Raw genomic sequence first — 11,872 nt, 5'->3', positions numbered from 1 at the left:
AAGTTCTCTGTTTAATTTCTTTCTACAGTTAACTGAGCTGTGGAATTCCGATTTACAGTACTTACAATTTCTTTCTGAATAGTAAGAGTCATTTGAACTCAAGTCCATTACTGTTTCAATTACAATATTGATTAAAATTTCTTCAATTCTCTCATTTTTACCAATTGAGTATATATGTAAACGTTGTTTAACCGGATTTTTCAAAGATTCATGTAAGGTTCCAAGGATTGCCTCTTCTAAAATGTATGTAAGATTTGAACAATTTTGACAACATTTTGAAAGGATCCATTTTTCCATTAATACTAACTTTTGAAGTTCATTCATTAACAAATCAGTATTCTTACAAGTTGTATCCACCAACACTTTTTTCCAAGCCTTTTGTCTTATTTCTCTACCATAAAGGCTTATGTATTTTTTCTTCAAGTCACGGATGATTCTAAAGATATCACTTGTGTTAATGTTCATTATATCAGGACTTTCATTTAAACCTTCTTTGATAACCTTACATAAGATTTCATTTTCACGAGAATCGATGTTTTTAATTTGTTGATCAAAAATGTCATCAAATTCGTACTTCTCAATGAATTGTTGAAAGCTGTTCAAGAAAACAGGAATATTTTCGATTTTAGTCATCTTATGCTTAAATACCCAATCCTTAGGGTAAAATCTCCTATTTCTTGAGGTCAGAGTATCGAATAAATAATATGTCCCAGTTGAATCATTTCTTTCATGTAACCTTTTAACATCTTTATCGAAATCAATCGATTCTAACTTTCTTTTTAATCCAAGAATTACATTACTAGTTTTTTCAATTTTTTCATCGATTTCCATTAACTGATCGAGATTTGAAATATCGTCATCCTGTTTAACCTCATTTGTAATCTTATTCTTTTTAACGGTTAATTTGTTTAAAAATATTTCATACGTTTCTAAATCAATTAAGGCTTGCTTCCTCTGTTTGTCATCAATAGAAGTATCGATAATAAAATTTTTAATTTTTTTAGTAGTATCTTGAATATTGACTCTTGATTGAACCTGCGTAGAAATGTTGTCGTCAGTAACATTTCTTGTTTCATCCCTCACTGGGGTCGCCATGTTGATAATTAGTAGTTTAGTAAGTTGTAATAATTAAGAATAGTCGTTCCTTCTTAATCTATATAAGAGAGGTATATAAAACACACGCTGATTAGTTATATTAAACCAAAAGGTTCAGACATAAATCAGAGTGTTAATGATAAGAATTTGATGATAACTCATCTTCTTATATAATAAGTTCTGATCAATTAATAGATCTTTATCTCATTACTGCAGTAAATTCTATTATTAGAATTTTTCTACTTCAATTTATACGAAGACGTATAGTTGCAATAACTTAATCCAATTTATACGAATAGGTGTATAGTAGTAATCACTTATTCCAACACATAGGAAAACTCCTAAAATTCAATGTTTCCCTTTTTTCGATAATCATCATCTGTATAAAAATATTATCAGCACCCACAAAAGTCAATGCCAAGTTGTTCAACAATTGAGGTTCAAAGAACAACCCAAAAAAATCAACTCGTGTTTTAGATTAACTTTGCCTCAAGCACTCAACACAAGTATTGATATAACATTTAACACGTTTCCTTGATTAGCAGTAGACGGGAAAAGAATTGACATAATTATGTTCAAAAAGAATGGATATGACCAGTGCTAATTGATACTCAATATTTGTTTCATGATTTGGGGGATCAAACTATTACACCATCCCTGCCAATATATTGATTTTGTGGACGGGGTCAAGTTGTGCAGATATAATTTCTTGATAACAGTGGCAAACCGCCTTTGAGCGTATACATTGATATGGCATCACTTAAAGAAGAAAAGACAAGCATTCCGCATATAGTCGGATGGTAGCGCTCTGGTTTTTGTTAACCAGAGGCGAATAGGGAAAAAGAAATAGTTATAATAGTAAAAGCAACCTCGTTTTGGTTATTCACATCTGATAAACTACACAATCTATAAATTGAAAAAAGGCATGTTTGTTCCTACACGAGGGGCTGCTCATTGCGGGCCAATTGCGCTTCTTTGATGTATGGCCATAGTTCAACGTTCAATGGTACAAGCGACATAGATTTCTTTGAAAATAAAAGGCGGTAGAACCTGCCGCTAAAAAACCGTTCACAATCAGTTCCATCGAAGAAAAACTCTTCGTTCTTCCAGACTTTCTTTTCAAACAAGTACCTATTCATTTTCTTTGCAATTTCGTCCCATCCATTAGCACCAGTCTTCTGCTCATTCATAATAGTTGACAAAAATTGCATTTTGTGTTCCATGCCCATCAGCGAAATCCTTAGATTTTGGAAACCTTCTACCATCATGATAAATATCAACCGAAGATACAAGGTGTGTAATAGAAGGTTCATTTCCCGTGACACATATATGTAGACTAAAATATTAAGGAATGGTTTCAATGAAAAAATACTGAAAATCCTCTTTAAAAACCAAGTAAGCTTAAACCGATGAGTTTCCTTGGGAAGCTGAGCGTTTTCCAGGTCAGCGGGGCTCCATGATTTCTCACTATTAAACAACTTCCACCGTTTGTCAACTTCCGCAAAATAAGTCTGCAGGGCCTCTTCGATATAAGGAACGGATTCCTTGAATGACTTAATCCTTGCAGCTTCATCTTTTTGCAAAAAGAACGGTTCAAGAATGTTTCTTCTGAATGCTTCTTGACAGTCCCAGGCATCAAAAAAGAAGTGCCTGGTATTCCAAGCTTTGCTCTCATACAAGTATGAATTCAAACTTGCTGCAACATTTTTCCAATCATCAGCGTTCGTACCTGGTGCATTTCTGGTAATTATTTTGGAAAATTCGGTAAGTTGTTTTGATAAGGCACGTTTACGAAACAGCAAATGACTACAGGGTAAAAACGCTAACCCTAGAAACAGAAAAATCGAAGCTACAAACGGATAAGCCCAATTTTTGGACATTTTCCACCAAACACTAATTGGCAACCATAATAGCAGCCAGATACGAAATGCTAAGGACTTATAGATCTCATACGAGTACCAGGTGAATTTATTTCTAAAAATATCTTGAGGTAGGACAGTCTCCTGGGATTCGAGATGTTTGGGAGATAATAACCCCATGCTCTTCACGTCTTCAATATCAGTATCTTTCATTTTGGCGATGAGATGGCAGTTGAGGTACCTGTCATTTGGAGTTGCAACTTCTGGCAGCTGGGTTAAATAGCTAACTTTCAATCCTGCCAAGGCGGGCGAGGGGCGCATAAAACGAAATATTCGGAATAGTGACAAGTTGTAATTGCAAAAATGCAAACTATTAGAAGCTTATCTTTGCAGAGAGAGTAGCCAATATAATGGAAACGCCTTTCATTGTGAAATACTATATATAAGTGGTGTAACTATCTATCAATTAATCTTTTTAGGGAGAAAAGAATCAAGGAAGGCGGGAAGTATTTTATTCATAATATATTACACGGCAACTCTTAGATAGAAATTGTATACACACATATATTCTCAAATCTAAAATAAACTAAGTTATAATTGAACATAAAAAAATTTTCCTCTCCATTATGTTCTTACTGGATAAGTTGTGTCTAGCTTTTAATCGACTGAAGATTGGTAAAATTTAACTTGGAGGACAAATTGTTTCATCGGTGAATATGGTAAAACATTGTTGTTAGATAAGAGTAGATATGAAAAATGTAGTAATGCGGGTATATCCTTCTTAAGAACCAGATTGAGGAATAAAATCCCTAGACCCTCCTGGGCAATTGCTTGTAACGAAAAAGACATATACCCATATGTGATATTTTAACGTTTAAATGTAATTCGTTCTGATCAGCTAAATAACCGCCACGTACAGCAATCTCATCTCGAGCTATTATAAATCCTCTCAATAGCCATTGGCATAAACTCGCACCGAAGTACGCAAAGCCAACAAAGATTGCTGTACGATAATAATCGTTTCCATTTGTATTGACCACACGAAGCTCTAGACCAATTATTGGTGCAACTAAAGCAAAAGCTGCAATAAAAATCCAGGTCATACCAAAAGCAGCAGCGAGTTTTTCAAGACCAACAATGCGTGCAACAATTGAAGCGATTGTTGGCCAAATGGTTCCCATAATAGAACCGACTAATAATCCAAAAGCTATTGCAGTAGCCAAATTCCTACAAGGCAACCACATAGCCCAACAAAGAATAGCCATTAAAAAGTGTAATATCACACTAACAGTCAATGGGCCATACTTATCAGCAATATGGCCAACAATTGGCCTTCCTATCAAAGAGCCTACGCTCACCATACATGATACGTATGAACCTTGCCTGCTGGTATATCCTAGACTAACAGTAAAGTCTGATAACGAATATAAAAGGACAACATAGCCTAACATAGCAAACGATACAAATCCAAAAAGCAACCAAACCCCAAAGTTTGAGAGCACATCCCAATCTAGCAAGTCGAACTTTTGTATTTTGTGCTGGACTGAGCCCTGCGATCTTGTTCTAGTCAGCATAAGCGCGATAGTGCTAAGTGATGTGCATATTATGCATTGTGCTATAAGTGCCCATTTAACACCTCTCTTTTCTAAAATACTTTGCATTCCTAAGTTAAAGACAATACCACCCAACCCACTTCCAGCAGTTCCTATACCTGATGCTAAAGATCTTTTCTTTCTAAACCATAGTGGAATAAGTGTGACACTGGGTATAAAAATAAAAGCTAGACCAAATGCGATCAAAACACCCTGTGTAAGATAAATCTCCCAGAGCGTCACCGAAAAAGCAGCTAGCAGAAGCGCTGCCCCTTGAAATAATATTCCCAATCCTATAATGAATCGAATTGTAAATATATGATAAAGCCATGTTATAACCGGAGCAAAAAAAAGCCCACAACTGAATGCCAGCCCACCTATAGTTGCATAGTCCAGTTTACCTCCACCAGAAAATGTATTATTTTCTAGGTAATGAGCTAGATAAATGGCGTAACCAGAATTTGCTCCCCAAGTAGAGAAGTTATACAGAACAAACGCCAGAAGAATAAGCCATCCATATCCTCCATCAGGGACTTCAATAGGAGTTGAAGTATCTGTATCAATATTTCTTTTATCATTTGATTGGGGTTTGTCTTCGAAATCAATATCATTTAGACCATCTTCATTTAGTACTGGCATGATCGAATTATGAGACGTGGAGGGATCCTTATGCTTTAGCACTAAATGTATAGTTTCATAGCACCTAAATGATGCTGATTTGAAAACCAGAGAGCATCCTTATATATAAATAAGTCCTTAGACAGTGGTCTACACTCGGAGAGTGGGAATAATAACAAAATGGAAAACGACTCGTTATATTATCCTCTTAATCCCGTGATTGGAAGATGTATCTTAACTTCAAAAGCATCATAAATAATTGTCTTTCATGTGTCGCTTGCAGGCTAAGCGGGAATAGCAACAAAACGGAGAATCATGAAATATGGGATTGAGGGTGTGCATTGAAAGTTTGAATTCAACCAGCAATTCGAAACCTCCTAATAAATATGCCGTAATTAACCAAATGTTGCACAGCAGTTAATTACATTCCAGTCTTCCAGTGCTCATACTATATAAAACGGGGCGTTTTAAGTAGTAATGATCCTGCAATTATATGCTTTTTATTAACGATAAAAAATGAAGAAACAGGAACTCAATCGAGGAAACAATGGTGGTAGACAAACTAGAAAAAAGCCTGCAAAGTCATGTCTGTTTTGCAGGTTAAGAAAGCTGAAATGTGATAGAGGAAGGCCTTCATGTGGGAGTTGCTCTTCTAGACACCAGAAATCATGCAATTATGAAGATAACTCTTCCGCGAAAGAGAATCAACTGAGAGCGAAATACAGAAGATGCTCAAAGTTTGAAATGGCCCGTCGTATTGAAGAGCTTGAGTCACAGATAGAAAAACACGCCGAGTCTGAAATTCATCGAGGACAGAATCCTCTTTACAACATAAGGTATCTATCTTCGAAACACGATAGACACATTATTTATGGGCCGACGTCGTATCGAGCAATATTAGCGAACCAAAAAGACACTTTTGCCAAATATAGGGAGGAAATATGGAAAGTTCTAAAGGTCAGTCGTAACACCTGGAAAAGAGAACATCATTACTCAACACTTTCAGAAATTAGTTACATTGAAACGGCCCCATCGCATACAGATTCATCGAGTGTTATTGAATCCGTGTGCAAATCGCTGCCAACCTATGAGGTTTTGCGTCAATGTCTAATTGATTTTTTTGCTAGCCATTTTTACCACAGTTACCAGATTGTTCACGAGGAAAGAGTATTAAAAGACCTGCAAGATTGTTTTATTCAAGGCCCAAAAGATCATAAAACAGGCTGCCATGAAATAATTGCTTTGAGCCTAGACAGTAAAAAGAATTACTACAAAGTGGGTGTAATGACGGCGATTTTGTGCTTAGCATCCCATCCGAAGAAAGTGCCAGAGGCTATCGAAATCTTTCATAGAATTTTAACGTCGTTTATTTCGGCTAAGGTTTTTTACATTGAACGTGCACAATTTTTATTTTTACGTTACTTGTATATAAACGTGGCAGGTCTTGACGGTGGTGATCAATCACACTGCATATTTATTCATGGACTGACAGTCGACACTGCTATCCATATGGGTCTAAATGAAGATCTTCGTCATCTATTCATGAATGAGAATCATCCAATTGAGGAAATCACTTATTTGGAGAGGCTATGGTTATGGATATTATTCACAGACGTCAAAATTTCGCTTTCTACAGGCATTCCAATGCGCATCAACGATGACTTTGTAGACAAGGTTCGTTTAGAGAATTATTCTTCACCAAGAGATATCCTTCTTTATAAAACAACATTGAAACTAAGAAGTATTATGAAACAAATTCATGCCCGTGATATATCGCCTAACATCCCATTTATTATTGAAGACTTGAAAAATTTCACCAAGAAGGTGTTCAAGCCGTTGTATTTTTACTTGAATACATCTAACTTAGATGGGAATGAGTTTACAGAGCTACAGCTATGGCATACAACACTCCTTATGATAGCAAGCTTATCCAATCTTTATACTTTGACGCATCAGGGTTATAATACAATAATGTTGAATTCCAGTGTGCTGGCCCCATTAAACTCATTACATTTGTGCTTCAAAGTGCTTGAAGGCTATTTAAAATTGGATAATAATAACGTATCTTCTGATTCAGCTTGTTTCCCCAAAAAGTGGACCCATTTGATCAACGCATTATTTCTTGTTTACATGAATGCTTTTCGATCATTGATTCAGATCTACACCATATTTCTGCAGTCCATGGAGGATAAAAATCTCAAATTATTCATGCGGAAGAATATATTCACAAAAAATCAGGCTATATGTCCTGGGGATATTGAAGGCCCATATGACAAATGCATTTCACTGAAGATTGTATTCAAAGAAATGGTAAATATGTTCGACCGTATTCACCAAGAAAACCTAAAGCCTCTTGCTGAAGTTTGGCAGAATTCCTATTACTTTTCCATTATTATATCAATGGAGAAGATAGGAAGAAGAACTTTTGGTAAGGCGATACAATACATCGACGAGGAGCTCGAGGCAGAAGAAAACGCGTCTGAGAATAATTTAACCACAATATTCCATAATTTAGAGGATCCTCTGCTGGAGTTCCCGGAAAATTTCATCGATGATATATTAGGACCATCAGGTAATTTTTTCGATGCAAATATTCACGGATGGAGTAGTTTTGAGGAGTTCTTTCCTTAATAGATACAATGATTGAATGCTCAAAAAAAAAACCTTAATATCTTACTGCATTGTCAACGAATGATAAAGGCGTGTTCTAAAAAGAATCGGCGGCGTCACTGACTCTTTTTCAACAACTTGCTGCTTTGTGATTAAGCTATTCCTTTGTTAATTTATGCAGCCTTTTCTTTTCTTTAGTATCTTTGAATAAACCATCCAAGTAGTATATTATCAATAGATGTTATCATATTGGGGTTTTTGAGCTGCTTGTTATGTAGCCCTTGATTATAACTATGTAATTTGATAGCTTTCGTATTATAATGAACAAACAGAATGCTTTATAAAGAAAAACGAGCCATATCATGGGCACAATATTAATAATCTGCTGATTACACCACCTTTAACAGTCTATGGAAGAAAACTTTAAAATCCCACATGTACTCATGTTACCTGCCATTATTCGAACGGCTCTCAATTATTCAAGATGAAATTGTACTATTGATTATAATGACTATAAAGAGCTTTAACTATGATAAAACTTAACTAGTAGTGCTACATGTGTCTAGTCAGCGAAAATCAACCAAAGTAACATCGAAATGGGTTGATTAAGATATAGATGAGGTGATTTGCTCGATGAGACATAACCAACTGTGAGATTTTTGGACATTACTTGTGTATGTTTGCCTATCCTTGAAGAATTCAGTTGCATGACTTATTTCCATTTCTGGGGCGCGACAAACAAGACCCCACACATACACCATAAATACTGAAATTTTTGTAGATCGAGAATTTTAAAAAGAACCGCATCCAATTATTTTATATAGAATAATCTAAAACAAGGCCAAAAAGCATCGTTGGACCTAAATCGTGACCTCTGGGTATTTCTCTGCCCAGTAATTGTTGACCGATTCTTTGTAAACAGCCAACGCTTTTGCAATGTAGGATTGCAATTCGAAGTTTTTATTAGAATAGCCCTTATTAGTTTTTGAAGTATCTGTATCACTTTTCATTTTCTGATTGATATTGGCATTATCCCCGTTAGAGCTTCTATCAGCGCATGGAACGATGGCCAATTCTCTGAAGACCTTATAGCATGAACTACCGTCGTAAAAAAGTGAGTTTTCTGGAAATAGATGATGTTCGTATGCATACTGGTTCATGTTATATGCGATTCGGTTCCATGTGTCTATGCTGATACTGGGCTTATGTTCTATTACTTGCACTAATAAATTCATCTTACAGTTAAAATCAAGACCATCCAATACGTATTTTGGCCCACCCATATCCAAGCATAAAGGTATGTAGAAGAATAAAAGACCAAATCCTAGCACCATGAAAAAACAAGCTAAAAAAACCACCAAATCATCCTCAAAATGGAATGTTATATAGCCGAATACGATGACCACAACGCTATGAAAGAACATGAAATAGAAAAGTTGGATATGCTGTTTGAAGAAATAAGAAAACCAGTTGAGGTATGTATCCCTCGGAAGAACAATGGGCTCTGTTTCGAAGAGCTCTTCATATCCTTGGGGTCTCGATTTAGATTCGGCCATCAGGGAACTCTGAGCTGATACAAAAAGCAGGGTCAGATGTATTTTGAACTTTGGGTTTACACCAGGAAACAGATTGGAGTCTGCCTCTGCTACTTCCAGCCGTTTTATAATTCTATAATTCAGGGCTTAGAAACTGGCTTAGAACCTGGTACACGTAGAGCTGAGCAGTGCGAAGGAGGACCTTTTGAGGCCCGTATATCTTTTTCGATTTTGACATGCAAGACGGGTCATCCCTTGGTAGTGTAGATAAGCATACTGCAGATCACATGATGATGATTTAATCATAGATATATGACTAATAAGCTAGATCGCAATGCCCCACGTCAACAGTCTATGAGCTCTGAAAGCAACACTTCTGAGACTAAAATCAATCTATCTGGTCCTAACAAGTATAGGCAATGGCTGTACGGTGTCGAGACAGCTGCTGAATATGCTGATGAATATATGAGCGAATTAGTGCATACCGGAGATATCCACTCAATGAAAATGGATTACAATCTCAGTGCGAATGATGAAAGTTTTGTCAAGACCATATTCAATAGTTTCCTGGTCAAGCTTTATGAGAAAACTATTGTTGGTGAAGCTGCATACGAAATGAACTGGATATGTGATGATTCACCTGGAAGGGTCTCTGCTTATGACATCTTTTCGTACTTCAAAGAAAACTATAATGAAGTCACTATTGGATCCAGGCTTACTCTTATAGAGGATTTACCAAATATATCTTCTAAGTCTGTAGATAAAATCGTTTTCTATTTGAAAACTCTTTTCACAATGCTGGAAGACAGCAGTGAGGAACAGGACAGAAAGAAACAACGTGATACAAATATTGCATTGCTATTGATGGCTTTCCTACCTCAACTAAAAGAATCTTTTCACGAGAAGTTCGGTGACTCCAAGTCTCTTCAACTATCACAAGTCATTAGATTTTGTAAATTAAAGACTTCATCGGGCTCTTCCTCTTTAGTATCCGACGCATTGGTTGCGCAAGACAAAAGAAGTTATCAAAAGAAAGGAAATAAAGGATGTCTGATTTGTGGTGCCGACTGTCGCTTAAGCAACAGTTCTCTGCTTAAGAGAAGGCTCCCGGAAGCCAGATCTTTAAGTTATATCCTAATGACAAGTTAAGCGCACCTTCGTCTGCTAGCGTGGCGATGACAGACTATGAAACGCCACCCAACAGAGCAAACCAGAAACCACCAACATCTTGGCTTTGCATATTAGTCGGTACCAAAATATTGCATGAAAGACAAGATGCTCGATCAAAGAGGTAGCGTGTAGAGGTTATGTACTGTCATGAAATAATAAACATAAGCACTCATGTGGGTATGTGCTAATACTATACTACACTCCATTGAATTGTAAGTAGTTTATAGTGTGTATTTAGAAAAATGAGTAAATATTTGTTAGATTTAATGCGTAAGAAATTTTTATGTTTGGGTGATTCATGAGGTGATTTTTTGAGATTATGATAAATTTATGTATATAATGTGTAGACAGTATGTGGAAAAATACGTTATATTAGATGCAAGTAAGTGCATATATATGATATTTGGGTCCGTAGAATACATTATAAACACTAAAATGGGAATAAAAGTGGGTTTTATGGGTAAATGGCACAGGGTGTGAAGCGCTGAGGTAAGTGCCGTGTATGGTGATGTATGGTGATGTATAGTGGTAACCATGGCAACTGAGTGAGAGGTGAGGATGAGGAGCAGTGTGGCAGTAGGGTAAGATGGGAGTAGTGTATTTTTAGCATCCGTAGGCGTATGGAGAGCTGTTATGGGAAAGAAGAAGGCATGGTAGGTGTTGATATTGTGGTGAGGTAGCTAGATGTGGTTAGAGGTGGGATGGGGAGTGGTGGTAGGGTATGATGTTAGGTATGATTGTTTACATTTGGATGTTTACATATGATTGTTTACGTTTGATTGTTTACATATTATATTAGGTATGTTGTAGAGGTAGATGGTAGATGGTAGGATAAGTGGAAGTGGTGGTTGGTGGTAGATATGGAGTAGTGATGAGATGTGAAGGATGGCAGGTGGAGAGCGTAGGCAGTGGAGGAGCAGGTAGGGTAAGCTAAGGCAGTGGGGTTGGAGTTGGAGAGGTAGGGTTAGACAGCGAGGTAGGGCTGATAGTAGGGTTAGAGATAGGGTAAGTAAGTGTGTACTTCTCATGATAGTGATGGTGATGGTGATGGTGATGGTGATGGTGATGGTGGTAGTGATGGTGATGGTAGTGATGGTGATGGTAGTAGTGATGGTGGTAGTGATGGTGGTAGTGATGGGTGATGGTGATGATGATGGTAATGGTGGTAGTGAAAGTAGTGGGTGTGATAGTGATGGTGGTAGGGTTAGTGATTGTGATAGTGATAGTGATGGTGATGATGATGATGATGGTGATAGTGATGGTGTGTGGGTGTGGTGATAGTGATTGTGATAGGATTAGTGATGGTGATAGTAGGTGTGTGGGTGTGGTGTGGTGTGTGGGTGTGGGTGTGGGTGTGGGTGTGGGTGTGGGTGTGGGTGTGGGTGTGGGTGTG

At 36.9% G+C, this 11,872-nt stretch overlaps 5 protein-coding genes across 5 annotated transcripts; 2 read left to right on the top strand and 3 right to left on the bottom strand.

Moving 5' to 3' along the window:
• Window positions 1–2,030: 2,030 nt before the first annotated feature.
• Window positions 2,031–3,275, bottom strand: COS9 (Cos9p; the record flags this gene model as incomplete). Its single annotated transcript, XM_056223687.1, has 1 exon — window positions 2,031–3,275. The coding sequence occupies one exon, from the start codon at window positions 3,273–3,275 to the stop codon at window positions 2,031–2,033; it is 1,245 nt and encodes a 414-aa protein (XP_056077680.1).
• A 488-nt stretch (window positions 3,276–3,763) lies between these two features.
• On the bottom strand, window positions 3,764–5,185 carry MCH2 (Mch2p; the record flags this gene model as incomplete). Its single annotated transcript, XM_056223685.1, has 1 exon — window positions 3,764–5,185. The coding sequence occupies one exon, from the start codon at window positions 5,183–5,185 to the stop codon at window positions 3,764–3,766; it is 1,422 nt and encodes a 473-aa protein (XP_056077679.1).
• Window positions 5,186–5,680: 495 nt separating this feature from the next.
• On the top strand, window positions 5,681–7,795 carry SMKI11G0030 (uncharacterized protein; the record flags this gene model as incomplete). Its single annotated transcript, XM_056223684.1, has 1 exon — window positions 5,681–7,795. One exon carries the CDS (start codon window positions 5,681–5,683, stop codon window positions 7,793–7,795), a length of 2,115 nt encoding a protein of 704 aa, XP_056077678.1.
• An 839-nt stretch (window positions 7,796–8,634) lies between these two features.
• On the bottom strand, window positions 8,635–9,330 carry SMKI11G0020 (uncharacterized protein; the record flags this gene model as incomplete). Its single annotated transcript, XM_056223683.1, has 1 exon — window positions 8,635–9,330. One exon carries the CDS (start codon window positions 9,328–9,330, stop codon window positions 8,635–8,637), a length of 696 nt encoding a protein of 231 aa, XP_056077677.1.
• Window positions 9,331–9,621: 291 nt separating this feature from the next.
• Window positions 9,622–10,458, top strand: SMKI11G0010 (uncharacterized protein; the record flags this gene model as incomplete). The annotated part of the gene is made up of 1 exon (XM_056223682.1): window positions 9,622–10,458. One exon carries the CDS (start codon window positions 9,622–9,624, stop codon window positions 10,456–10,458), a length of 837 nt encoding a protein of 278 aa, XP_056077676.1.
• Between the last annotated feature and the right edge of the window lie 1,414 nt (window positions 10,459–11,872).

This window comes from Saccharomyces mikatae, assembly GCF_947241705.1.
Source record: "Saccharomyces mikatae IFO 1815 strain IFO1815 genome assembly, chromosome: 11".
Classification (NCBI taxonomy): Eukaryota; Fungi; Ascomycota; class Saccharomycetes; order Saccharomycetales; family Saccharomycetaceae; genus Saccharomyces; species Saccharomyces mikatae.
Note: the sequence above shows the minus strand (reverse complement) of the source record. Positions and strands in the feature narration are given on the sequence as shown.